Source organism: Hemiscyllium ocellatum, chromosome 24, assembly GCF_020745735.1.
Source record: "Hemiscyllium ocellatum isolate sHemOce1 chromosome 24, sHemOce1.pat.X.cur, whole genome shotgun sequence".
NCBI classification, from domain to species: domain Eukaryota; kingdom Metazoa; phylum Chordata; class Chondrichthyes; order Orectolobiformes; family Hemiscylliidae; genus Hemiscyllium; species Hemiscyllium ocellatum.
This window is the reverse complement of record NC_083424.1, coordinates 10,289,978-10,316,174: the sequence shown is the minus strand read 5'-3', so window position 1 is coordinate 10,316,174 and position 26,197 is coordinate 10,289,978. Positions and strand designations below refer to the sequence as shown.

Genomic DNA, 26,197 nt, shown 5'->3' with positions numbered 1-26,197 from the left:
TTTAAAAGGAGGTCCTCGAGAGTAGTAATATCAAGATTATTCTCAATGCTAAGAGCGAGTGAGGGCATGAATTGGAGGATAGAGCAGATGAATGCATGGCTGAGGAGCTGGTGTATTGGAGAAGGATTCACATTTATGGATCACTGGAATCTCTTTTGGGGTAGAAGTGACATGTACAAGAAGGACAGTTTGCACCTAAATTGGAATGGGACTAATCTACTGGCAGGGAGGTTTGCTGGAGCTGCTCAGGCGGATTTAAACTAGTGGGGGGATAGAGAGGAAAGAGATCAATCTGAGACTGGTACAGACGAGAACAGAAGTGAGTCAAACAGGGCAAGCAGGGACAAGGTAGAACTAATAAATTGAAATGCATTTATTTCAATGCAAGGGGCCTAACAGGGAAGGCAGATGAACTCAGGGCATGGTTAGGAACATGGGATTGGGATATCACAGCAATTACAGAAACATGGCTCAGGATGGGAGCTTAATGTTCCAGGATACAAATACTACAGGAAGGATTGAAAGGGAGGCAAAAGAGATGAGGAAGTGGCATTTTTGATAAGGGATAGCATTACAGCTGTGCTGAGGGAGGATATTCCCGGAAATATATCCAGGGAAGTTATTTGGATGGAACTGAGAAATAAGAAAGGGATGATCACCTTATTCGGATTGTATTATAGACTCCCTAATAGTCAGAGGGAAATTGAAAAACAAACTTGTAAGAAGATCGCAGCTATCTGTCAGAATAATACGATGTTTACGGTTGGGGATTTTAACTTTCCAAACATCGACTGGGACTGCCATAACATTAAAGATTTAGATGGAGAGGAAGTTGTCAAGTGCGTACAAGACAGTTTTCTGATTCAATATATGGATGCACCTACTAGAGAAGGTGCAAAACTTAACCTTCTCTTCAGAAATAAAGTAAAGCAGGTGACGGAGATGTCAGTGGGGAGAGCACTTTGGGCCAGCAACCATAATTCTATTAGATTTAAAATAGAGATAGAAAAGGATAGACCAGATCTAAAAGTTGAAGTTCTTTTTGGACGGCACTGTGGCACAGTTGGGCGGCATGGTGGCATAGTGGTTAGCACTGCTGCCTCACAGCACCCGAGACCCGGGTTCAATTCCCAACTCAGGCGACAGACTGTGTGGAGTTTGCACGTTCTCCCGTGTCAGCGTGGGTTTCCTCTGGGTGCTCCGGTTTCCTCCCACAGTCCAAAAGATGTGCAGGTCAGGTGAATTGGCCACGCTAAATTGCCCGTAGTGTTAGGTAAGGGGTAAATATAGGGTTATGGGAAGGTTGCGCTTCGGCAGGTCGGTGTGGACTTGTTGGCCCAAAGGGCCTGTTTCCACACTAAGTAATCTAATTTAATCTAATCTAAATTGGAGAAAGGCTAATTCTGACAGTATTAGGCAAGAACTTTCTAAAGCTGACTGGAGGTTGATGTTCACATGTAAAAGAGACAGCTGGAAAATGGGAAGCCTTCAGAAATGAGATAACAAGAATCCAGTGAAAGTATATTCCTGTCAGGGTGAAAGCGAAGGCTGGTGGCTATAGAGAATGCTGGATGACCAAAGAAATTGAGGGTTTGGTTAAGAAAAAGGAAGCATATGTAAGGTATTGACAGGATACCTTGCATAAGAATCCTGTCTATAAAGATCATAAAGGAATTAGGAGTATACTTAAGAGGGAAATCAGGAGGGCAAAAAGGGGACATAAGATAACTTTAGCAAATAGAATTAAGGAGAATCCAAAGGGTTTTTACAAATATATTAAAGACAAAAGGGTAACTAGGGAGAGAATAGGACCCCTCAAAGATCAGCAAGGCAGGCTTTGTGTGGAGCCTCAGAAAATGGGGAAGATACTAAATAAGTATTTTGCATCAGTATTTACTGTGGAAAAGGATATGGAAGATATAGACTGTAGGGAAATAGGTGGTGACATCTTGCAAAATGTTCAGATTACAGAGGAGCAAGTGCTGGATGTCTTGAAACTGTTAAAGGTGGATAAATCCCCAGGACCTGATCAGGTGTACCCGAGAACTCTGTGGGAAGCTATAGGTGGTGATTGCTGGGCCTTTTGCTGAGATATTTGTATCATCGATAGTCACAGGTGAGGTGCCAGAAGACTGGAGGTTGGCAAACGTGGTGCCAGGGAACTATAGACCAGGGAGCCTGACATCTGTGGCGGACAAGTTGTTGGAGTGAATCCTAAGGGATAGGATGTACATGTAATAGGAAAGGCAAGGGCTGATTAGGGATAGCCAACATGGCTGTGTGCGTGGGAAATCATGTCTCACAAACTAGATTGAGTTTTTTCAAGAAGTAACAAAGAATATTGATGAGGGCAGATGTGATCTATATGGACTTCAGTAAGGCGTTTGACAAGGTTCCCCATGGGAGACTGATTAGCAAGGTTAGATCTCATAGAATAAAGGGAGAACTAGCCATTTGGACACAGAATTGGCTCAAAGACAGAAGACAGAGGGTGGTGGTGGAGGGCTGTTTTTCCAGACTGGAGGCCTGTGACCAGTGGAGTACCACAAGGATCAGTGTTGGGTCCTCTACTTTTTGTCATTTACATAAATGTAAATGCGAGCATAAGAGGTACACAGTTTGCAGATGACACCAAAATTGGAGGTGTAGTGGACAGTGAAGAGGGTTACCTCAGATTACAACAGGATCTGGACCAAATGGGCCAATGGGCTGAGAAGTGGCAGATGGAGTTTAATTCAGACAAATGCAAGGTGCTGCATTTGAGGAAAGCAAATTTTAGCAGGATTTATACACTTATTGGTAAGGTCCTAGGGAGTGTTGCTGAACAAAGAGACGTTGGAGTGCAGGTTCATAGCTCCTTGAAAATGGAGTCGCAGGTAGATAGGATAGTGAAGGTGTTTGATATGCTTTCTTTTATTGGTCAGACTACAGGTGTTAGGAGGTCATGTTGCGGCTGTACTGGACATTGGTTAGGCCACTGTTGGAATATTGTGTGCAATTCTGGTCTCTTTCCTATCGGAAAGATGTGTGAAACTTGAAAGGGTTCAGAAAAGATTTACAAGGACGTTGCCAGGGTTGGAGGGAGAGGCTGAACAGGCTGGGGCTGTTTTTCCTGCGTTGGAGGCTGAGTGTTGATTTTATGGAGGTTTACAAAATTATGACAGGCATGGATACGGTAAATAGGCAAAGTCTTTTCCCTGGGGTCAGGCAGTCCAGAACTAGAGGGCACAGGTTTAGGGTGAGAGGGAAAAAAAAAGAGACCTACGGGATAACTTTTTCCACATAGAGGGTGGTACGTGTATGGAATGAGCTGCCAGAGGAAGTGTTGGAAGCTGGTACAATTGCAACATTTAAGCATTTGGATGGGTACATGATTGGGAAGGGTTTGGAGGGATATGGACTGGATGCTGGCAGGTGGGATTAAATTTGGTTGGCATGGACGTGTTGAGCTGAAGGGTCTGTTTCCATACTGTACATATCTGTGACTCTATGCCTATTTGCTGGCTAAGTGAAGGTGGACTTTAACTTACACATGGTGATCAGTTTGCTTATCTTCTTGTACTATGCTAAATGCAAGGAACTTTGAACCTTATCAAATATGTAAATAAACAGGAAATCCTGCATTGAAAGGTAGAGGCAGGAGTGGTACACTCTTTAAACTATCAATATTTTAAAAATAGAGCAGACCTTCACAACCTGATTTCCAGCACAAATCGATGCTAGACTAACAGTGAAAGCAAGAGATACAAGTAGAATGGAAGGTAGTATTTTTACAGGCAAAGACCTGAAACCTGTTGTTTAAGCTTAGTGGAAGCAGAAGCAATAGGTCATTGTAAAAGGTAAACTAATCGACACAGGATTGAAATAAATTTCCAGGGTTATAGGAATACAGTGAGGGACAAGGCTTGATGGACTGCTCTGAAGAGAGCTGGAATTCATAGACCAAAGGGCCTACCTTCGGTTAAATGTTTCTGTGATTAACTACCCAGTTTCCTAGCTTATTTCATCCAATAGCTCACATTCTAGAATTCAATGCCACACAAAATGCTGCAATACCTGCAGCTGAAATTTGACAATTATTTAAGTAATCAAGATATATATCAAAAATAAACATTGGTGTACAGGACAAAATGTCTTCTCAGAAACAGGCTTAGCTAATGACTTGAGCGTGTCACAAGTGGACAATGGTCAACTTGAGTTACAATTCAGAACAGAGTTATATATTCTGCTTACAATACATTCAGCCATAGTCAGAGTTATACAGCACAGAAAAAGACCTTTTAATTCATGCCAAACATAATCTCAAACTAAACTAGTCCCACTTACTTGCTTCTGATCTGTACCACTCCAAACCTTTCCAATTCATGTACCTACCCAAATGTGTTTTAAACATTGCAATTGTGCCCTCATCCACCATTTCCTCCAGTACACATGAAGCACCCTGTGTAAAACATTTGCCCATGTCTTTTTAAATCTCTCTCCTCACCTTCAAAATGTCCCCCTAGTCTTGAAACCCTTCATCTCAGGGAAAAGACAACTACCATCAACTCTATCTGTACGTCTCATTATTTTATGAACTTCTAGAAGGTCACCTCTCAAATTTCTAAGCTCTAGTGCAAAAAGACCCAGCCTTTCTTTATAACTCAACCCTTCCATATCCAGCAACATCCTAGTAAATCTCTTCTAAACCCTCTCCAACTAAATCATATCCTTCCTATAACAAGGTAACCAGAACTGGGCACCGTATTCCGGTTGGTGAAGTAAAATTCATATGTAAATGAGACCTACATTGATGAACAAATTGCAATCTGCAAATGTCACCCCTCTCAATGTTGATTGTCATATTGAGAGGTTACTTTCAACATGCAACACAAAATACAAATAAAACCACACAAACATCTGAACACTATCAGCGCCAAAAAAAAAAAATCAGATACAAGACACAGGCCCATCGCTCTACAATGCTAGAATCCTTTACTGATCAATTAACTGCCTACCTCAGCCTGGCAGTTTTTGTCCGTTTCTTGCTCTGAGTCCCCTGCAGACTGCTATCCTCATCACTTGCCTTGCTACCTAATTTGTGTCATTTGCAGACTTAGCTATAGTACATTCACTTCTCTCAGCTAAGTTAATATATATTCTAAATAACAGTAGCCTCAGCACCAATTACTGTGGTGCTCCAGTGATCCCAGGTTGCCATCCTGAAAATGTGCTCTTTATCCCAACTCTGGCTAACTTAAAAGAAAACAATTATTGAACCACACTATCATATTATTTCTCAATACCATGGGCACTTAAGTAGCCTGTGTAATACCTTATCAAACATGTCTGAAGATCCAAATATATTATATCCACCATATCCATCCTGCTTAATACCTACAATATTTCTTGTAAATTTGTCAGACATGATTGTCCTTTCATGAAGCTATGCTGACTCAGCTTGATCACATTATATACTTTTAAATGCTCTATTATGTCTTGCATAGTAGACTCAAACACTTTCCCCAATGACAGACAGTGGGCTAACTAGCCCCATAGTTGCTTTTTTAATCTCCTTCCCTTTTTAACTAAAAAAGGGTCACCAGAATCTAGCGACGACTGCTCTACCATACATATTTAAACATCTCAAAATTGTCTGCACAATTAAGTTGTATCAAGAGAGGAACCGAGCATACTGGTACTGTTTCTTTCCACAGATTCTCCTCAACCATCCATTTCTCCAACACTGCATATTTCTAGAATCTGTAATATGTTGCTTTTATTTACGTAGTTGAAATGCTAACCTGTCAGTTTCTTCACCCCATACTCATGAATGGGATATTTGTACATTTGACAGGTTTTATGATTAAATTTGCTGGTCAGATTGGTCTATTTCCTCAAACTTTTCATTTCAAAGTTTTTTAAAAAATTTCATTTACTGAACTTTGCCGTACATGTACATAGACTTTGAAGGTAACAGCACAGCTGCATAGGACTGTTACATCAACACATCGGATACTTGTCTTTGTTAGTAGAATCATACAACACAAGGGTTGAGACTTTATGTTGGAATTAGATTAGATTACTTACAGTGTGGAAACAGGCCCGTCGGCTCAACAAGTCCACACCAACCCGCCGAAGCACTATCCACCCATTCCCCTACATTTACCCATTTACCTAACACTACGGGTATTTAGCATGGTCAATTCACCTGACCTGCACATCTTTGTGACTGTGGGAGGAAACCGGAGCACCCGGAGGAAACCCACGCAGACACGGGGAGAATGTGCAAACTCCACACAGTCTGTCGCCCGAGTCGGAAATTGAACCCGGGTCTCTGGCGCTGTGAGGCAGCAGTGCTAACTACTGTGCCACTGTGCCGCCCACAAATTCTGTATGAGTTAGGGAGGGTACGGAGTGCAGATCTGGATGCCATATTACAGGAAGGATGAGTCCGCACTGGAGAATGTACCGGGGGATTTATCAGCATATTGCCCAGATTGGAGTATTTCAGCTATGAAGAGACAGCATGGCTAGGTTTGTTTTCCTTGGAGCACAGAAAGCTGAAGACAGTCTTGATTAAGGTGTGTAAAATAATGAGTAGTATAGGCAGATTCAATAACAGTAACATTTTCCCCTTCGCAGAGGTCAAGAGGTATTCAGATTCCTCCATGCATCAGTAAAACATTCTCGTCTGTCACAGGTTACATATTTCCATTGTGCCTAATTAACTAAATGTACCATATCGAAACTGCTGCTGCCCAAAACCTCAAAATTGCAATAAATCTTTCACCCACTGTATTAGGTCATTGATGATAAATCCCCCTTTAAAATGAACAGGGGCATAGATTTAAAATAAGGGACAGGAGATTTTTTTTCAGCCAGAGGATAATGATTATTTGGAACACACTGCTTGAAATGGTGATATAGGTAGGAACCATTAGAACATTTGACTATCTAAACAAACACTTAGTGCCCTCACATACAGTGCCAAGTGCAAGGAAATAGGATTAGAATAGATTAATGCTTGAAGAGCACTAGCAGTATCATGATGGACCAAAAGGGACTCCTTCTATGCTGTAACAGTCTATAACCATCCTACTGGCATTCAAACCACATTATTGTCATTGCTTGTAGTTTTAGTAGTTGGCCCTCAGTCTTGCAGCATGCTCGACTGAATAGCTCTCAATTAGCAATTTTATCTACTACAATAATCCACACACTTTTCTCTCCACTCAGATTTTTATATAATTAAAACAGAGAGTAAGCTACAACACCATTAGCACATTTTAATAGAAGTAACACAATTGGATAAGCTCTGATGACTAAAGTTCTGATAAGTCATAACTTGGGCACATGTACTTGCACAGAGTACAACGACACTGACAAGAAACACCTAGAACTTTATAAAATTCTGACAAGGTTTTACCAAGGAGACTTCAATTTTTACAGCAAAAAAAAATTCTTTTTGTTAAATCTGCATTTTTGGAACAATTGTTGTTGCTTCTAGTCCAAGAGAGTAAGTAACAGATGTATACATCAAGCTAAAAGAGCTTACCTCGGATTCTCTTCCCTTCTGTAGCTGACAACCCTTACTGTTTCCGCAATATTGAGCAATTGGATTTATATGGAAAATGGCCACAAATACATGATCACAAATAACACAGAATGGTTTCAACACCCAAGCAAGCCATTAGGCCAATCATGAAACCATACAGAGGATGAATTTATACTCACACCAAGAGAAGGTAGGTTAGAAAGTGAAATAAATCTGCTTTATGAAAAAGTAACTTCTCATTAATCGTACATCTTATCTATTGTGTATGGTAATAAAATTAAGCAGCTTGTGACATTTTAAATTCTAATTGTAAAGACTTTTTGCACGAAGTACATTCTTAAAGTTGTTTCAAAATTATGAGTTAAACATACATCTATAATTAACACTTATCTTGAACATTAAATATTTCAATAACATTAGATTCCCAACAGTCTTCTGTTTTCTATTCTGAACAGTTGAAGTAACATTATTGAACCTACTTTAATCATTTTGAAAGCTTTATCAATGGACTTCTCACCTATAATTACAATTTTAAAAACCTGAGATGAGCTGTGAAATACACTTTGAAAGTGGGAAATCCAAAAGAAAGCAAAAGGCAGACAATATTTAGCAGGCGTCTAGGTAGGCAAGTTGTTGGAGAGGACACTGAGGGAGAAGATCAAGCAACATACAGATCTGATTAGTGATAGTCAGCATGGATTTGTGCGTGGAAAGTCACGTCTGACAAATCTTTTAGAGCTTTCTGAAGAGCTAACCAAGAGGATAGATAAGAGTAGTGCATTGGATATTGTAGATATGGATTTTAGTAAAGCCTATGTCATGGTCCCGCACAGCAGGCTGGTCATGAAGATTAGGTCGGTCAGGCAGCAAATGAGGAACAGCAGAGTCGACATTTTAAGCATAAGCTCTTCATCAGGAATGGGGAGGGGGGATGCCCCCAAGAGTGGTAAGAGATAAATGGAAAGGGGTGGGGATGAGGAGAAAGATTGCTGTGAATGCAATAGGTAGATGAAAGAGGAGGTGAAGGTGATAGGTCGGAGAGGAGGGCTGAGTGGATAGATGGAAAGGAAGATGGACAGGTAAGACAGCGCCAAATTGGAAGGTTGGATCTGGGATATGGGGGGGGGGGGGGGGGAAATGGGGAAACTGGTGAAATTAACATTGATTCTGTTTGGTGGGAAGGCCCCAAGGCAGAAGATGCAGCTTTCTTCCTCCAGGTGTCAGGTGGCTAGAGTTTGGTGGAGGATTTGCAGGTCCTTGGTGGACTGGGAGAGTTAAAATCTTCCACCACAGGGCAGTGAGGTTGTTAAGTGCACGTGTCCCAGAGATGTATGCTGAAATGTTCCGCAAGTTGGCATCCTGTGTTCCCAACACAGAGGAGACCACATCGAGTGCAAAAGACACAGTTGGTGATGTATGCGGAAGTGCAGGTAAACCTCTGTCAGATATGGAAGGATCTTTGGGGCCTTTGATAGAGATTGGGGGGGGAAAAAAAAAAGAGGGTTGGCGCAGGTTTTGCACTTCTTGCAATCATAGGAGGTGTCGGGAATGGAGGTGGGTTGGTGGGGGGCATGGACCCAACAAGGGAGTCGCAGAGAGAATAGTCTCTCCGGAACACATCGGGATGGGGAGGGAAATGTATCCCTGGTGGTGGGATCTGTTTGTAGGTGGTGGAAATGACAGCGGATTATGCAATGTATCCAGAGGTTGGTGGAGTGTAAGGTGAGGACTGGCGGGGTACTGTCTTTGTTGCGACTGGAGGGGTGGAGTTCAGATGGGGGAAGTGGATTAGATGTGCTGGAGGGCATTGTCAATCACATTGGGGGAAACTGCAGTCAACGAAGGGTACATAGACTAGTTTGATTGTAGAGTAGAATAAAGGTCAGCACAACATCATGGGCCAAAGGGCCTGTATGGTGCTGTACTGTTCTATATTAATGTCCAAGACAGGGCGTAGGACAGGACCAATTAAACAACAAAATATTTCATGATGCAACTAGTAAGGACATGGCACAGAAACCAAGGTTATAGAAACAGAGAGATGTACGGCACGGAAACAGACCCTTCGGTTCCAACTTGTCCATGCTGACCAGATATCCCAACCCAATCTAGTCTCACCTGCTAGCACCTCTCCTCTATCCTATCTACCTGCAACTCCACTTTCAAGGAACTATGAACCTGCACTCCAAGGTTTCTTTGTCCAGCAACACTCCCCAGGACCTTAAGTGTATAATACGTGCTAAGATTTGCTTTCCCAAAATGCAGCACCTCACATTTATCTAAATTAAACTCCATTTGCCACCCCTCAGCCCATTGGCCCATCTGATCAAGATCCCGTTGTAATCGGACGTAACCTTTTTCGTTGTCCACTCCACCTCCAATTTTGGTGTCATCTGCAAACTTACTCTTATGCTCACATCAAAATTATTTATATTAAGTGACGAAAAGTAGTGGACCCAGTACTGATCGTTGTGGCCTCTACTGATCACAAACCTCCAGTCTGAAATGCACTGATGAGTTGTGAATGACTGCTTAGCAACCATCAGAACGCAACACAAATGGAAAGAAAGAAAACAAAAACAAATCTACCAAAAACAACTAAAAAAAAATGAAGGTAGACATTGTGATCTAAAGTTGTTGAAATCTCTGTTGAATGCAGAGTACTGTAAACTGCCCAGTCAAAAGATAAGGTGTTGCTCATCAAGCTTCACGGAACACTATAGCAGGCCACATACAGAAAAGTCAGCAAGGAAGCAAAGTGGAGAATTAAAATGGTGGCTTATTACAAACTTGGTATTAGGATTGGAAATATATTAAGGAAGTTGATTTTTTTTAAATGAACATTAACCTGCCAAAGAACGTCAGAATGCCCAAGGTTTATTTTTCACTTATTTTCATATTCCAGCATGACAGTTACGTCACCCAAAATGTTTTCCTATTCATGAGATACTGCATTAAACAATGCCAACATGTGATGGGATAATTGCTGAGGATCATACCCAGACACCATTGACTTTAAGATTGATTATGTTGAACCACTTAATGTGAAACAAATTAGTTTAAAAAGGTAGGAATTCAGATAATTTAATAATGGATAAAAAAAATTGTTTAGAATGGGGCCTAGTAGTTATATCTTAGACACTCTTGCTATAACACATTTCTTATTTTACGATAAACAAGATTTGGTCGGCAAGATTCAAGACACTACTTAAAACACTGCAGTTCCATTATACTTCCGTTTGAGGAAATTATTCTGACCACATGAATTGTGCATGTAAATATCCATCACTCCAAGCATACAAATGCATTCCAGGTCAATAAGAATTTTTAAAAGAGATCAAACATAGAACTGGAGCAAGATACCATACTTAAATAAAAATTATTAGAATGATAAACTATTGTAGTGGAATAGAGCTATGGCAAATTTAGGATTCTGAATTGTTTTACAACTCAAAATGTTTTGTCATTAAATATAGCCATGAAACTAAGATTCTTCCAAAAACAAAACAAATTGCTCACTACTGAATACTAGGAAAAGTATCATCTTTACCTGGTCTGGCCAATGTAATTATAACCCTAAGTTGACCATACAGGTTTTTTACAAATAACTTTTGATGGCTTTCAAAGGAAAGCATGTCCACGTCTGTTCTTTTTGAAATCTCCTGGGAAACAGTGGAAACTCAGCGGCGCAATTTCTTAAATTTCCACTCGGCCCTTAGCGCACACCACACAGCGTTCCAGCCAAATACCCATAGATTTCCTTAATCAAACTAAAAAAAATTGCTAAAAATCAACCATGCACGCAAGACATGTCAAGATAGAATTAGGAATTTAACATCAAATCCAGTGTACAAAGTTCAAAATAAAAAACAGAAAAATATAATTGAAGGAAACAGAAGTAGACAGTTCTGCATTTGAGAAGATTCTAATCAGGCCTCCTTCAGAAATGCAAAGCCATTCTTCCATTGGACAGATCTTTCACGGTGTAGGATTGTCAGGGGAGGCAGATCACACTTCCTTTTCATAGCAGTCAGCTGTCATATTCTGAAATTTGAAGTTCCAAACAACTTTGACACCAGCTGTCAACAGCATGACATTAGGGTGCTGGGAGATAAGGCATCAGATGGTATGGGGTAGGCTATTAGATAGATTGAATGCCCAGATACGTGATGGCACGCAGCAATAAGGGAGAGGGTGCAAAGTACAGGTAGCTTGTTAGATGATGCAATTGAGGGGACTGGGGGTAAAAAGCATGCATCATGAGTTAAAATTATATACATAATAGTCAAACGGTTTTGACAAACTATTTCCTTAAATTTTATCAGGAACCTCCAAATTCTCCAGTTTAAGTAGAGACTTACAAAAGGGTTCCACATGTAGAGGAATTGCTTAGTTGACTCTTCAATTTCCCATGCAACTTCTTCAAAGTTTTACAGCGGGGACCCCAAACACAACTCCCACCTATGCTGAATTAACAACCATATTATTAAAAACCCAGGGCAATAAATTCAAAGGGATTCTATTTTGAACTGTTCACACAGTACCTTTGCTGAAAGCTATTTATCATATTTGCAAATTAATATTTGACAATTTTACTCCTCTCTATCATGAAGTCAACCTATAATTTTGATTTTTAAATCAGGCAAGCAGAAACAGTGGTAGCTTATGCATGGGTGTATTTAATACAAAAGACAGCTTGTCCCCTGGATACAGTAAGCTAGGAAACTGCTGAGTCAAAGCTTAGCATCTACATTTCAAACTCAGCCTAGTCCACCAACACTGAAGAGGGGAGTGAGGTGAAAAGATCTCCAGTTTGATTCTAGAATTAATGGTGGCTAAGACCACCTGCTTAGAGGGAGGGGAAGGTGACCATGGAAGGGAAAGAGAAGTAGTAGAAGGAAGAAAAAAGGCAGCCATCTAGGTTTGGTTGGGAGAAGAGAAGGCCACTTACATGGAGGGGGGTGGAAGAAATTACAGCCATTTACATTGGAGGGGGAAGATAAGGCCATTTACATTGGGAGGGGAAGGTGGAAGATAAGGCTATTCACGGGGTAGGGGAGAATGTGGGACAAGAGAAGGCCATTCACACGGCGGGCGGGGTAGAAGAGACGGCCATCTGTGTTTTGGGGTGAGGGAAAGCAGAAGAGGAGGCCATCTCGAGGGTGGGGGCTGGGGAGGCCATCGGGGTTCAACCCGGGGAAAGGGGGAGGGGGGCGGGAGAAAAAAAGCCATGACCCGGAGGTGGGATTTGCGATGGGGGGGGGGGGGGGGGCATCCAAACACAGGCAGTGGATGGAATAAAAAGGAAGAGAACCCCACCACCTCCGCTCAGAACCGCGATCCTTGTTATGTATTAAAGAAAAGGATGGGGGAAGGGGTTGATAAGAACTTCTCGAGCGATTGGGGGGGGGGGGGGGGGGAAACTAGAGCGGCCCCCACCCCGGTCACCCGCCGGTGATCCATTTCATCGAAATGGGGGAGGGGCGGGAGATGAGCCTTTTCCACCCGCACGGGGCTCAGGGTCACCGCCGCGGCGTCGGGCGGAAAACCCTCCAGCATCCCCGCCCAAGGCGGAGAGAAAGGAGCGGGGGGGGAGGATCCCCCCCCCCCACTCAGTGCTCTCCTTCCCCCACCCCCCCTTGCTGGTATCACTGCCCCTCCCCCACCCCCATCGCCACCGCCACCGCCACCGCCACCGCCGACCGTTAGCTCTGCCGCCCGCTTCGCGCTTCCGTTATTCCGCCTCCCGCAGATTTGTCGCCATCGCGACTCCCAATCCCGCCGCGATTGGCAGGCTTTTTATTATTATTATTTTTTTGTAAATTGTTATTATTATTTTTACCTTCATCAGCCGGCCGCTGCCCGCCATCTTGATCATCCGCACTTTTTCTCCGCGGGACCGGCGAGACGCACGCTCCCTGCCGACGCTGCTGACCAATGGGGGAGCGCCGCCTCTTGCCCAATCCGCGGCGACGTTCTAGTGGCGCGCCTCCCCCGGAGAGGCGCATGGCAGCCAATCGGCGACGCCGCGTTGGCGTCATCCAACCGCGAGCTGCGGTTTTCGACCAATCAGGGGCGCCATCTGGGTCAAAAGCCGTTTGGAAACGGCGGATCGTGACCAATCAGCGGCGTCAGATGGCCTTCTAAGCCAATTACAGCAGAGACGGGCAATAAATGTTGACTCGCCAGCAACACCAGCATTCTACAAAATGAATAAATATGAAAGTTGACTTTAATTTCTGCAGCATTTCCAAGCAATTGCGAAATTGTCAAATTTTAAACAATAAAAACCTAAGAGCACTATACACCCCCCCCCCATTAGAGATTGTTCAGTTCATCTGGAACTTTTACTAAATAATCCATCTAATAATTGCACAGAAAACTAAGATCATTCGTTGATCTTGCAATGTGGTTCAAATGTGCAGGCTGGAAATTACACGTGTTCACACACAGGACTTTGTTCATTGTAGGCAAAAGTAATATATTTTCACTGTTAATTATAGAGAGGGTTATAAAGAATGTCAATCTCTTGTTGCATTGAACATCCTGACCAAGCCTGATTGATTGTTGGATGGATTGATTGATTTATTATCACGTGTAGGGAGGAATGTCTCAAGGTAAACTTGCAGGTTGAGTCAGTACTTGGGAAGGCAATTGTAATCATGGCATTTCTTTTTGAGAGGACTTGACTATAAAAACAGCTTCTATAAGGCTCTGGTCAGACCACATTTGAGGTAATGTGTGTCGTTTAGAGCCTAATATCTCAGGAAACATGTATTGGCCTTGGAGTGAGTTCAGAAGAGATTCACAAGAATTGAATGAAAAGCTTAGCACAAGATGAATCTTTGAGGACTATAGGTTTATACCCAATGGAGTTTTGAAGGATGAGTGGTGATCTAATTGAAACTTACAGAATATTGAATGGCCTCGACAGAGTTGGGAATATGTTTCCATTGGTAGGAGAGACTTAGGACCCGAGGACACATCTTGAGAGCAAAGGGAAGGACTTTTAGAATGGAGATAAGGAGAAACTTCTTAAGCCAGAGAGTGGTGAATCTGTGGAATTCACTGCTACAGAAGGCTGTGGAGACCAGGTTATTGTGTATATTTAAGATAGAGATAAGTAGGATCTTGATTCTGGATGAGTGGTGCTGGAAGAGCACAGCGGTTCAGGCAGCATCCAAGGAGCAGCGAAATCACATTTCGGGCAAAAGCCCTTCATCAGGAATCTTGATTGTCAATGGTTACATGGAGGAAGCAAGAGAATGGAGTTGAGAAACGTCAGCCAAGATTGAATGGCAGAGTAGACTCAACAGGCTGAATGGCCCAATTTCTGCTCCTATGGTTTATTGTCTTATGGTCTTAAAAGCTTTGTTTGCAAACAGTACAAGCTGATCATAGCAAACAAAGATGTACAGATCAAAAAGACTTGGAGGCAAAGAGGTTACATTGCACAGGATATGTGCTAGGCAAAATAAGCATTAGCAAGATCAGCATTATTTGAGGCTAGAGACTCCATTCATCAGTCTAATAACAACAGCCAGGAAGAAGCTGCTCCTGAACCTGCTGGTGGGTGTGTGTGTGTGTGTGTGTGTTCAGGCTTCTGTATCTTCTGCCTGACAGAAGAGGTTGTAGGAGATCGTTACCAAAGTGCTATTGGTCTCTGCATATGTTGGTTGCTTTTTCACAGCATCAATCCATGTAAATGGAGTTCATGGATGGAAGGTTGGCTTCTGTGATGGTTTGGACTGTGCACTCCATCTTATATAGTTTCTTACAGTCCTGGGCAGAGCAGTTGTCATACTAGGTGGTTATGCACTCAACCAGTATGCTCTCAGTGGTGCATCAGTAGAAGTTTTTGAGGGTCCTTATGGACATGCCAAATTTCCTGAGCCATCTGAGAAAGAAAAGGCATGTTGTGCCTTCCTGACTCTCGGATCTATATAGGTAGTCCAGGAAAGGTTGTCAGTTATTAGAACTTGACACTCTCCATGTTTCAACCTCAGCTCCATTGGTTTAAATGGAGGCGTGTTCTGCTCCTTTCTTTCTGAAGTCAATGATCGGTTCTTTAGATTTGCTAACGTTCAGAGAGAGGTTGTTCTTATTGCACCACATCATCAAACCCTATATCTTTGTTCTATATTCTGACTTGTCATTGATATCTGTCTAAGGACAGTGGTGTTATCAGCAAACTTGTAGATGGTGCTCGTTTGGAATTTGGCAACAGTCATAAGTGTGCAGAGAGTATAATAGGGACAAAGCTTGGGGGGCCTCCAGTATTGAGGGTTATTGTGGAGGAGGTGCTGTTACCTATCTTCACTGATTGTGGTCAATTGGTCAGAGAGCTGAGGATTTAGTTGCAGAGGGCAGAGCTGAGACCTAGGTCATGGAGTTTTGAAATCATTCTGGAGAGGATAATAGTGTTGAAGGTGGAGCTGTAGTCAATGAGCAGGCATCATCGGTAACCAACTCATCCCACACCGACTCCGGACCACCTTTAAACCAGCAGAGTTCGGAACCGAACAGGCCAAACAATTAACCCTATCTGACATAGGCATCCTTGTTATCCAGATGTTTCCGAGATGAATGCAGGGCTAGGGATATGACACCTGCTGTGGACCTGTTACGTCAGTAGGCAAATTGTAAGGGATTGAGTCAGGCTGGGAGACTGGAGATGATGTGGGCCATAGCCTCTCGAAGCACTTCATGATTATTGAGGTCATTGTCACCTGTCTAGTCTGAATTTAAGCACCAAAGATTGACAGTTAATAGTTCCTGCTTACCGTGCCAAACATGTTCACTAAATCAACAACCTCTTCTCATGCTGTATAATTTGATGTTTCCTTTCTAGGTTTGCTTTTTTGTGTGTCAGTCTTCATGATTGAATGACAACATGCATTGACATTGTGCCTCTTCTCAGCAATATTTAAAGGCAAAGATGTTTTTCTTACTTTTCCTTTCTGTCTGCTTATCGTGTCTCTTCATCCAATCTTTCTTTCCCTTTCTTTAGTTCTCTTTATGCACCTAATTTGACTGAAATTCACCTTGTTTTGTTCTCTGTTATTCTTCTGCTCTTTTTGCAATTCTGTAATCTCATCATTTAAGAAGATAGTATTGCCATTCACACTCCATTGCCCAACCCCAGCACTGCCATCAGTGAATTAAACAAATGCCCTGGAGATATGTGCACTGTTGTCTCCATAAGACAATGTAATGCGCTTTAGGGAACATCTCCGAGATACGCGCACCAATCAACCACACCGCCCCGTGGCCCAACATTTCAACTCCCCCTCCCACTCTGCCGAGGACATGGAGGTCCTGGCCTCCTTCACCACCGCTCCCTCACCACCAGACACCTGGAGGAAGAACGCCTCATCTTCCGCCTCGGAACACTTCAACCCCAGGGCATTAATGTGGACTTCAACAGCTTCCTCATTTCCCCTTCCCCCACCTCATCCTAGTTTCAAAATTCCAGTTCAGCACTCTTCCCATGACTTGTGCGGACTTGTCCGACCTGCCTATCTTCTTTTCCACCAATCCACTCCACCCTCTCCTCCCTGACCTATCACCTTCATCCCCTCCCCCACTCACCCATTGTACTCTATGCTACTCTCTCTCCCCACCCCCACCCTCCTCCAGCTTATCTCTCCATGCTTCCAGCTCACTGCCTTTATTCCTGATGGAGGGCTTTTGCCCGAAACGTCGATTTCGCTGCTCGTTGGATGCTGCCTGAACTGCTGTGCTCTTCCAGCACCACTGATCCAGAATATAATGTCCAAACTTACCACATGCAAGACCACAGGACATCGATCTACTTAGTGTTTGATCTGTAACAGCTCCACAATGATTCATCAGAGCTAGATTCAGAACTATTGGAGTTCTAAGCACCTGTGGGGTTGGTGGGGGGGGGGGGGGGTTTCCAGTCAATCCCCTCTGATCCATTGCAACATTACGAATGTGACTATTCTCTTTGCTACAAAGCTCTTTGCAACATCCTGAGATCGTGTAACTATATAAATGTAAGATTTTATTAACTGAGTTTTAAAATGCCTGAAAAATTATGTCTGTAAAAAGCCTACCATTTAGGTTCTGCTTTCTCACAATATTTTGAAATGATGGACTGTTTCTATTCAAAAGTGGTGTTTTCTGCACTGTGGTGAACTTTAGCAGGATGCCTGTATTAACTCAGGACCAAGGCAAAAGGCCCTCAGACCTAGAAATTAAACTGTATTTTTGATTCACTGGACAGAATGTGCCAATTTACCGTACAGACCTGAGCAATAATGTTATATCACTTGCCACAATAAATAATTCATCCCGTTTATCTCAACACTTCTCCTTTGTGCATTTTCCCTGAATCAAGAAATGGAGGTGGGAGGAACTGGCTCTCGTTTCAAAGAGTTTCTGAGCATAAAATAGTGGGTGATTAAGACCAATTTAAGAGTGCAAATTCCTTGGGGTACAACCACCACTCCAAGTTATAGAAGCCAGCTGTGCACCAATGCTATTTTAGCCCTACTTCTGGAAATTAGTTGAAAAACATAAGCTGTGCATAGACCATGCAAGCTCCAAATGTTTTGTTCCAACAGTACAGTGGATCCCTGGAACTTGCAAAAGGAAGAGCTGCATTCAGGTAATACAGGACAAGCTTTGATTTAATGTAGAATAAATACAGTGGAAGCAGTTGGAGAAAGGTTTGTCATCTTGTATCTGGAGTGGATGGGTTGTCCTTCGAGAAATGTTTGGACCGGTAAAGCTTGAATCTGCCATCCTCACCTGGCCTGGGCCTACATGTGACTCAAGGCTGACAGGAATGCGGTTGGTTCTGAACTGCCCTCTGAAGTGTGGGCCTGGCATGGCCAATGACATCATAATCCAAGAAAGATCCGGAAAAGAAACAAACTCTCCTTTGGGACATATCAAGGAGAAGAGGGCATAGTCCTAAATTAGGGTTAATCAGCAGAGAAGCAATTTTCCACTCAAAACACGGCTGAAATCTGGAGTTTGTTGCTCTGAGTTGCCATGGCTGCTGGGGAGCAATTGGAGAGGAATGATTTTGATTTTGATTTTTCTATATTTTAACATCACAAGATCGCACGAGAAACCTCATATCCACTAGAATTTAGAACAATACAAAGCAACTTATGTGATTGAAATGTTTAAGATCTTGAGGGCTTTCAGCAGGGTGGAGGAATCGAGAATGAAGGTTCTCTGTTTGAAAATAAACATTCTCATCTTTAAGGTTGAGATGAGGAGAATTTGTTTCTCATGGAAGGTGAGAGTCCTGGCATAGCCAATGTCCCTGTACTCTATGCCCCTGTAGGACAGCATGGTGACTCAGTGGTTAGATTAGACTGGTGCTGGAAAAGCACAGCAGGTCAGGCAGCATCTGAGGAACAGGAAAATCGAAGATTCCTGATGAAGGGCTCCTGCCCCAAACGTCGATTTTTCCTGCTCCTTAGATGCTGCCTGACCTGTTGTGCTTTTCCAGCACCACTCTAATCTTGATTCTAATCTCCAGCATCTAAAATCCTCACTTTCGCCTGACTCAGTGGTTAGCACTGCTGCCTCACGGTGCCTGGGTCCCAGGTTCGATTCCACCCTCAGGTGAACATCTGTGTGGAGTTTGCACATTCTCTCCATGTCTGTGTGGTCTGGTTTCCTTCCACAGTCCAAAGTTCTGCTAAATTGCCCATATTGTCCACGGATGTACAAGTTAGGTGGATTAGCTATGGGGATACAGGGATAGAATACAGTCTGGGTGGGCTGCTGCTTGGAGGGTCGGTGTGGACCAGATGGGCCAAGTGGCCTACTTCAACACTGTACGGATTCTATAGTTCTCTAAGCAAGGGATGGGGAGTGAATGAAGCTGAGGTGCTGATCAGCTGTGATCGAATTTAATGGCACTGCAGTGCAGGCGGGAAGGACTGAATGGCCAAGACCTATCCCTTAGTGCATATTGATTCCTGATTTGGACAGCAGCTGTAGTTTGAAAGCTCATGTTACCAGAGAAGTTGGCACCAGCTACCACTCGGTCACTGGCTGACATTGATGCTTTCCTGAGGCAGTCGACATTCATAATGTTTCTCATGCAACCATTCGTCCTGCCAGCCTTTGGTGAAACGTTGATGTGAGGGAGAGTTGAGTGAACCCTTATAGTGCAATAGTGTTCCACACAAAATGAGCTGCAACTGGTTCTCAAGGTCAAAGATAAAAGGCATCAGTAGCTGATCGTAAGCACATCCAGCAGGGGTTTGTCTTGGAATTCACAGCGATCTGATTTCAGGCCAATAGAACAAGCCAAACAGAGACACGTACAGGAATTCCAGAAGCATGGCATTCCAACCGGAACTCTATCAGCAAACACATCGAGTTGGACCCCATCTACCACCCCTGAGAGAAGGAACAGGAAATGGCATCACCACTGGAAATGACATAACCAACCCAAAGAGACCCAAACATATACAGTAACTAGAAAGCAGGAATCAGCAGAAGTGCTTCACCTGGAGGCTCACTGAAGATGTTACCTAGTAGGGTGATGAAACATCTGGAAATGAACCTTCCAGCTCAGTGAGCAAACCTACATCTACATCCATTATGGTTCACTTTGAGGCCAGACCAGGAGGATTGAGTTAAAAGGGAAACTTGGCATCTCCTTCCGGCTCTCTGGAAGATGAAGCTGGTACCATTAACATCATTGTCGTGTACTCCCTGCTATTGCCCCTGCCCCCACCCCATTGCCCTGTCCATTGCCATTCCTTGCTGCTTGGCTTGTCACCCAGTTGACTGTTCCTCACAAGGAAAGGGGGCATTGAGTAAACCAGTGAGGGCTTGAAGGTCAGGAGCAGAGTAAAACCAAAAGGCTCAGCCAGTGGGGTGGTGAGTGAGGCAGCGAGTGAAGCAATCAGGTGTTGGAAGGGCGTCTGAAACACATCAGCATCTCAAGCTGAGGGCATCGACGGAAATAAATGAGACAGTGATAGAACTGAGGGATTGTTTACTAGTGGGACATCAAAATATCTTTTAAAAGAAAGGGATATCTTTGGCTGAGTGTGCACTGTATGCAATCCCACAGTTACACTGGCAGCAAACACAGCCAAACAGAAATGGGTCCTCAGTGTAATGATAACCAGATGCTTGTCCCTGTCACATTTCCAATCTTTGCCAACGTCAAACCAGTGTGGACTAGCTGAGGCTCTTGGGTAAATCCAACAGGGAAGTGAGAGAAAAGCTGAAAATGTGTTGCTGGAAAAGCACAGCAGGTCAGGCAGCATCCAAGGAGCAGGAGAATCGACATTTCGGGCATGAGCCCTTCTTCAGGAATATCGACATTTCGGGCATGAGCTTTTCTTCAGGAATGGCTCATGCCCGAAACGTCGATTCTTCAGAAAAAAAAATCCTCCTACAAGTGAGAGAAAAGATCAAGTGCAGGCCTCCAGAATCCCCTGTTAATTCCAGAACTGGAAGCAGCCGTCTACATTTCCACATTAGATAAACCTGGTGGAGATTGTATTGCTGCCTTTGGAAGCTCACTGTGCACTAACTGGTAATGGGGTTTCCCAAAATGCACCAGTGGCCACCCATTAAAAATGCTTCATTGGCTATAAAGTGTCTGAATTTATGGGCATAACCTTTGACCTCACTTGCTTATCAAGAGTCTGTCTACTTCTGCCTAAAAGTTGTACAAAAACCGTGCTGCCTCCAGCTGTTAGGGAAGAGAGTTCCAAAAGTTCATGATCTTCTGTAAGAATCAAATTCTCTTCCTCTCAGCCTTAAAGACAAGAATGCTTATTTTCAAACAGAGAACCTTCATCCTAAATAGTCCCATTCAGTTGAGAGCCCTCAAGGTCTTTCAGTCACATAAGGAGAGGGTGCCAAAAACGATTGACAAGGATGTTACTGAGACTGGAAGTTTTGAGTTATAAGGAGATGATGAATAGGCTGTGACTTTCTTTCTCCCGAGAGCGTAGAAGGCCGAGGGGCGATCTTACAGAGTTTTATGAAGTTATGAGGAGTATGGATAAGGTAAATAAACAAGGTCTTTTGTTCTAAATTCCAGTGGATTCAAGGCTTCTCGTGCCATCAAGTGATTTTCAATTTGTTACATATTCATACACATGACCTGTTTCATGAGCTGAACCGTGAATTCTTATTGGAAATTAACCCTAACCCTATCTTATTGACCATAACCCTATTGCAGGCACCAGGAAGTTCCGACCTCAGCTGGAACCTTCTGGGTTGAAGGTTCAGGTTTGAAATTGAAAGGGTAATCCAGATGTAGGTCTTTCCTCACTGCAGGGCTGGAGCCATTGTTAATGGCCCCCATGCGCCTTCAGAAATGTCTACGGTCAGACAGAAATGGCCCAGCAGTTTAGCAACACCTCATTAGCTGCTCTCCTCCAGGCCATCCTGGAATAAGTTCCTCTCCCCCCAGAGTTAGTGGCAAGACACTGTCAACCCTGGCAGCTTGGCTTGAGGTTTGCAGAGCGGGTCAATACCAGTGTCCCTCATGAAAGGACAGAGCTCCAACACATGATCTCCTAGCTCTGCAACAGTAAATGGCATCATCTATTAACTGCAAGCTGGCATGGTCAGGGGCATCATTCAGTCTGCGTCATAGCACAGGCCTGTCACATTGGGAAATCACCTGAAATAGGGGATTGAAAGGCTGATAGCCACCTTATGCTGTTAATGTTACTGACTGTGCACTTTCTAAGGAGAAAGTGAGGAGTGCAGATGCTAGAGATTAGACTCGAGAGTGTGGTGCAGGAAAAGCACAGGAGGTCAGGCAACATCCAAGGAGCAGGAGAATCAACATTTTGGCCATAAGCCCTTCATCAGGAAGGGCTTACGTCTGAATCATGGATGGTCCTGCTCCTCAGATGCTGCCTGACCTGCTGTGCTTTTCCAGCACCACACTCTCGACTGCACTTCCTAATCCCTTTCTACAGAGTGCTCAGAGCTTGGTCTCATGGACCGAGCCAGAGCCCCCTCAAAACATTTCAAGACAGAGCTTAGACCCTAACCTTTGATGGCTGTTTTAGGCAGGTGTAAGATGAATATTCCAGGAGGGATGCAGCTGGTCAAACTACTTGGTTTTAAACAAAATAGAATTTATTTACAAGGTTACTGAATGAAACACAAACAAAAGAGAACAGAATACAAAAGAGAACAGAATACCGAATAACTTAATCGATTATCCCAACTTAACGATGCTGTTGCAAAGATCTGCACCAAGCCCCATAAACACCCTTTGGCAAGAAAGATAAAATCATACACAGAGTCTTACAGGAGAGATGCCACAGAGAGAGGAACAGCATGGACCTGATTCTTTGTGTCCAACAGCTTCAACAACACTACTTCTTGCTAACCAAATCAAAGCAGAGAAAAGCTGAGCTGGGAGAACTGGCCACTCCCCTTTCATTGTACAAGTGTCCTTTTTTTAACTTGAAAGCCTTTTTCCTGAGGCAGTATCTGTTAGCCATAATCAAATTTGCCCTAAAGCCCTTCAAAGTTTGACTTTTCGGAGTCTGTGTCTTTTACAACCCCTTTGGAAACAAATTCTAAGGACAACATAACCTTGTTGAAGGAGCAGCATCATCACACTGGCATGTCTATAAATCTACATAGAACACTCAAACATCCACTGGCACCACTCTCAATTCTTTTTCTCTGTTTCAAAGACAAGGTCACAGACAACAGGAGGGGACAGGCCAAAACTGGCAGACTGGTGCTGGATGGACAAATCCTCTTTCCTTTCAGAGAGCTGGAATGGGACTGGCTCTGCACTGATGGGGAGACATGGTGTTAGGGAGTCAAGAAGATAGTGAGGAAGGCTGCAGTCTGATCTTCTCTGCAGTGTCTCACATTGGTCTCCATAAAGGAGTCTGCATCTTCACCAACTGATTACCTCTAAACCATCGCAAGGACTAAGAAACACCAGAAAAAGGCAACAGAATTGAATTGAATTGAATTATTGCCACGTGTACCGAGGCACAGTGAAAAGCTTTGTTTTGCGAGCAATACAGGCAGATCACAGAGTTACATAGCATAGATAAGGAAATAATAGGTAAATAGCAGCAAAACAAAAACACAAGTAAAGGCGAATGCTAAGAGTTTGTGAGTCCATACAGTAGTCGAACAACCGTGGGATAGAAACCTTTTAGAAACCAGCTGGTGCATGTGTTCAGGCTTCTGTACCTTCTCCTTGATGTAGAAAAGCATTGCCAAGGTGGGATGGATCTGTGAGAATGCTGGCAGCCTTTCCTTTATAGCGGGCCTGGTAGATGGATTCTCTCAATGGGAGGTTGGCCTTTGTGATTGTCCGGGCTGAGTTCACCACTCTCTGTAACCATCTCCAATCTTGAATGGTACAGTTGCCATACCAATTGCAATACCAGAAGCTTCACCCTCTCCCATTACCACTGCTGAGGATATCTCAGAACGAGTACTTCATGTGCTTTTTGATCTGTTAGTCGAAGTAACATTTCCCACAGGAAGTTGGGTTTGTATTCAGGCAGTTATCTGGACATTTATTAACACCATTTACAATAATATGACATCTCAAACCTACATGTACAGTCTTGGATTCTGGGTAATCCAAGGTGGAGGATGGGAAAAATTGTGGCTGAAAGAGCTGTTCCTTTTTTGAGGTATTTTAAGTGTTGCAAGTGATTTCCTTGAAGTTCAGGAGCAGCAATTACTGTTTCATAAGCTGTTGCAATATTTTGGAACCTTGACGAAAAGAAGATCAAAACAACAGCACTTTTGAAAAGAGGAAGACAGACAAAACGCAGAGACCACATGATCAGTGAGGGAGAGAGAGAAAGAAACCTACACTGCTAATTGACACAGCAGTGAATCTGCACAGTTACTGCCTTTGCTGTTTGAGTTAATGCATCTCTGGACATGGGAGTGCGTCTAGTAAAAATGAACAAACAGCAAATTTCACAATGACCTTGGAGGAACGGGGTGAGTGCATAGTTTGTAACATGTAACCTTGCTGTAAGTCTACAGTATGAGTAGAGTGGTTATATGATTATATGTTTTATAGTGATCTGTCTCTTGATTAAATTTTAAAAATATAAACCATAAGTACTAAGTTAGCCTGGAACACCTTTTCGAGCAAAAAGATGGTATTATATTCTGGATCTGTATTGAATTGAATTAAATTGAATTTATTATCATGTGTACCGAGGCACAGTGAAAAGTTTTGTCTTGCGAGCAATACAGGCAGATCACCTAAATAAGTAAATAATAGGTAAACAACAGCAAAACAAAAGCATAAGTATAGGTGAATGCAAAGGGTTTGAGAGTCTATTCAGTATTCTAACAACAGTAGGGTAGAAACTGTTTCAAAACCGGCTGGTGGGTGTTTTCAGGCTTCTGTACCTTCTCCCCGATGGTAGAGGTTGTAGAAAAGCATTGCTAGGGTGGGATGGATCTTTGAGAATGCTGGCAGCCTTTCCTTGACAGCGGGTCTGGTTGATGGATTCTATAGATGGGAGGTTGGCCTTTGTGATTGTCCGGGCCAAGTTCACCACTCTCTGTAACCGTCTCCGATCTTGAATGGTACAGTTGACATACCAGGTAGTGATACATCCAGACAAAATGCTCTTGATGGCGCACTTATAAAAGTTGGCAAGGGTATTTGCCATCATGCCAAATTTCTTCAGCTGCCTGAGGAAGAGGAGACGTTGTTGGGCCTTTGTACCCAGTGCGTCCACGTGAAGAATCCAAGAAAGCTTGTTGTGAATGACCACTCCCAGGAGCTTGATTCTCGCCACTTGTTCCACCTCTGTGCTGTTAATGTGTAGGGGGCAGGGGGCATGAGTAACATTCACCAAAGGTCAATAATGAGTTCCTTGGTTTTTCTGGCTTTGAAATCTAGGTTGTTCTTAGTGCACCATTTTTCCAGGTCTTCCACCAGTCTGTAGTCTGTTTTGACGCCATCTGAGATTCAACCAACTATGGTTGTGTCATCAGCGAACTTGTAAATGGCATTAATCTGGTATTTGGCAACACAGTCATGGGTATACAATGAGTACAGTAGGGGGCTGATTACGCACTCCTGAGGGGCTCCAGTGTTGTGTGTTAGTGAGGATGAAATATTGTCCCCAGTCTTCATGGATTGTTGGCTGTGGGTCAAGAAACTGAGGATCCAGTTGCAGAGAGTGGGGCTTAGTCCGCGATCACTAAGTTTAGTAATCAGTCTCGAGGGGATAATAGTGTTGAAGGCTGAACTGTAGTCAATGAGTAGGATTCTTACTTAGCTGTTCTTGGTGTCAAGATGTTCTAGGGGGGAGTGAAGGGCAACTGATATGGCATGTGACGTGGATCTGTTGGTCCAATAGGCAAATTGGAGTGGATCAAGAGTAGTGGGGAGGATTGTGAAAGAACAAGGCTGACCTTTAGTAAGTGATGTGCTCTTCTTGTCGGATGTGAATTTAGGGACAGTTGCCATGTTATTGATGATTGTGTTTGCAGGAAGTGTTTTTGGTTGTGAATCCTATCAGATTGCATGAGTTGGTTGAAGCACCAGTTAGAGCAATGAGGAATTTACAAGAGCAAGGGGGTGTGATGGACGGCAGTTATAGGAAGGGAGAAAAACCGCGGATACAGTCACATGGATGGGTTAACTCCAGGAAGGGTAAGAGAGGC

The 26,197-nt window shown here is 43.3% G+C and overlaps 1 protein-coding gene across 1 annotated transcript in view; it reads right to left on the bottom strand.

Moving 5' to 3' along the window:
- Positions 1 to 13,469, bottom strand: part of LOC132827041 (ubiquitin-conjugating enzyme E2 L3) — a 69,045-nt gene extending 55,576 nt beyond the window's left edge. Inside the window, exon 1 of the mRNA XM_060843465.1 lies at positions 13,380 to 13,469. Within this exon, the coding sequence (XP_060699448.1) occupies positions 13,380 to 13,415 (36 nt within the window). The 5' untranslated portion in view covers positions 13,416 to 13,469. The remainder of the gene's footprint in view (positions 1 to 13,379) is intronic.
- Between the last annotated feature and the right edge of the window lie 12,728 nt (positions 13,470 to 26,197).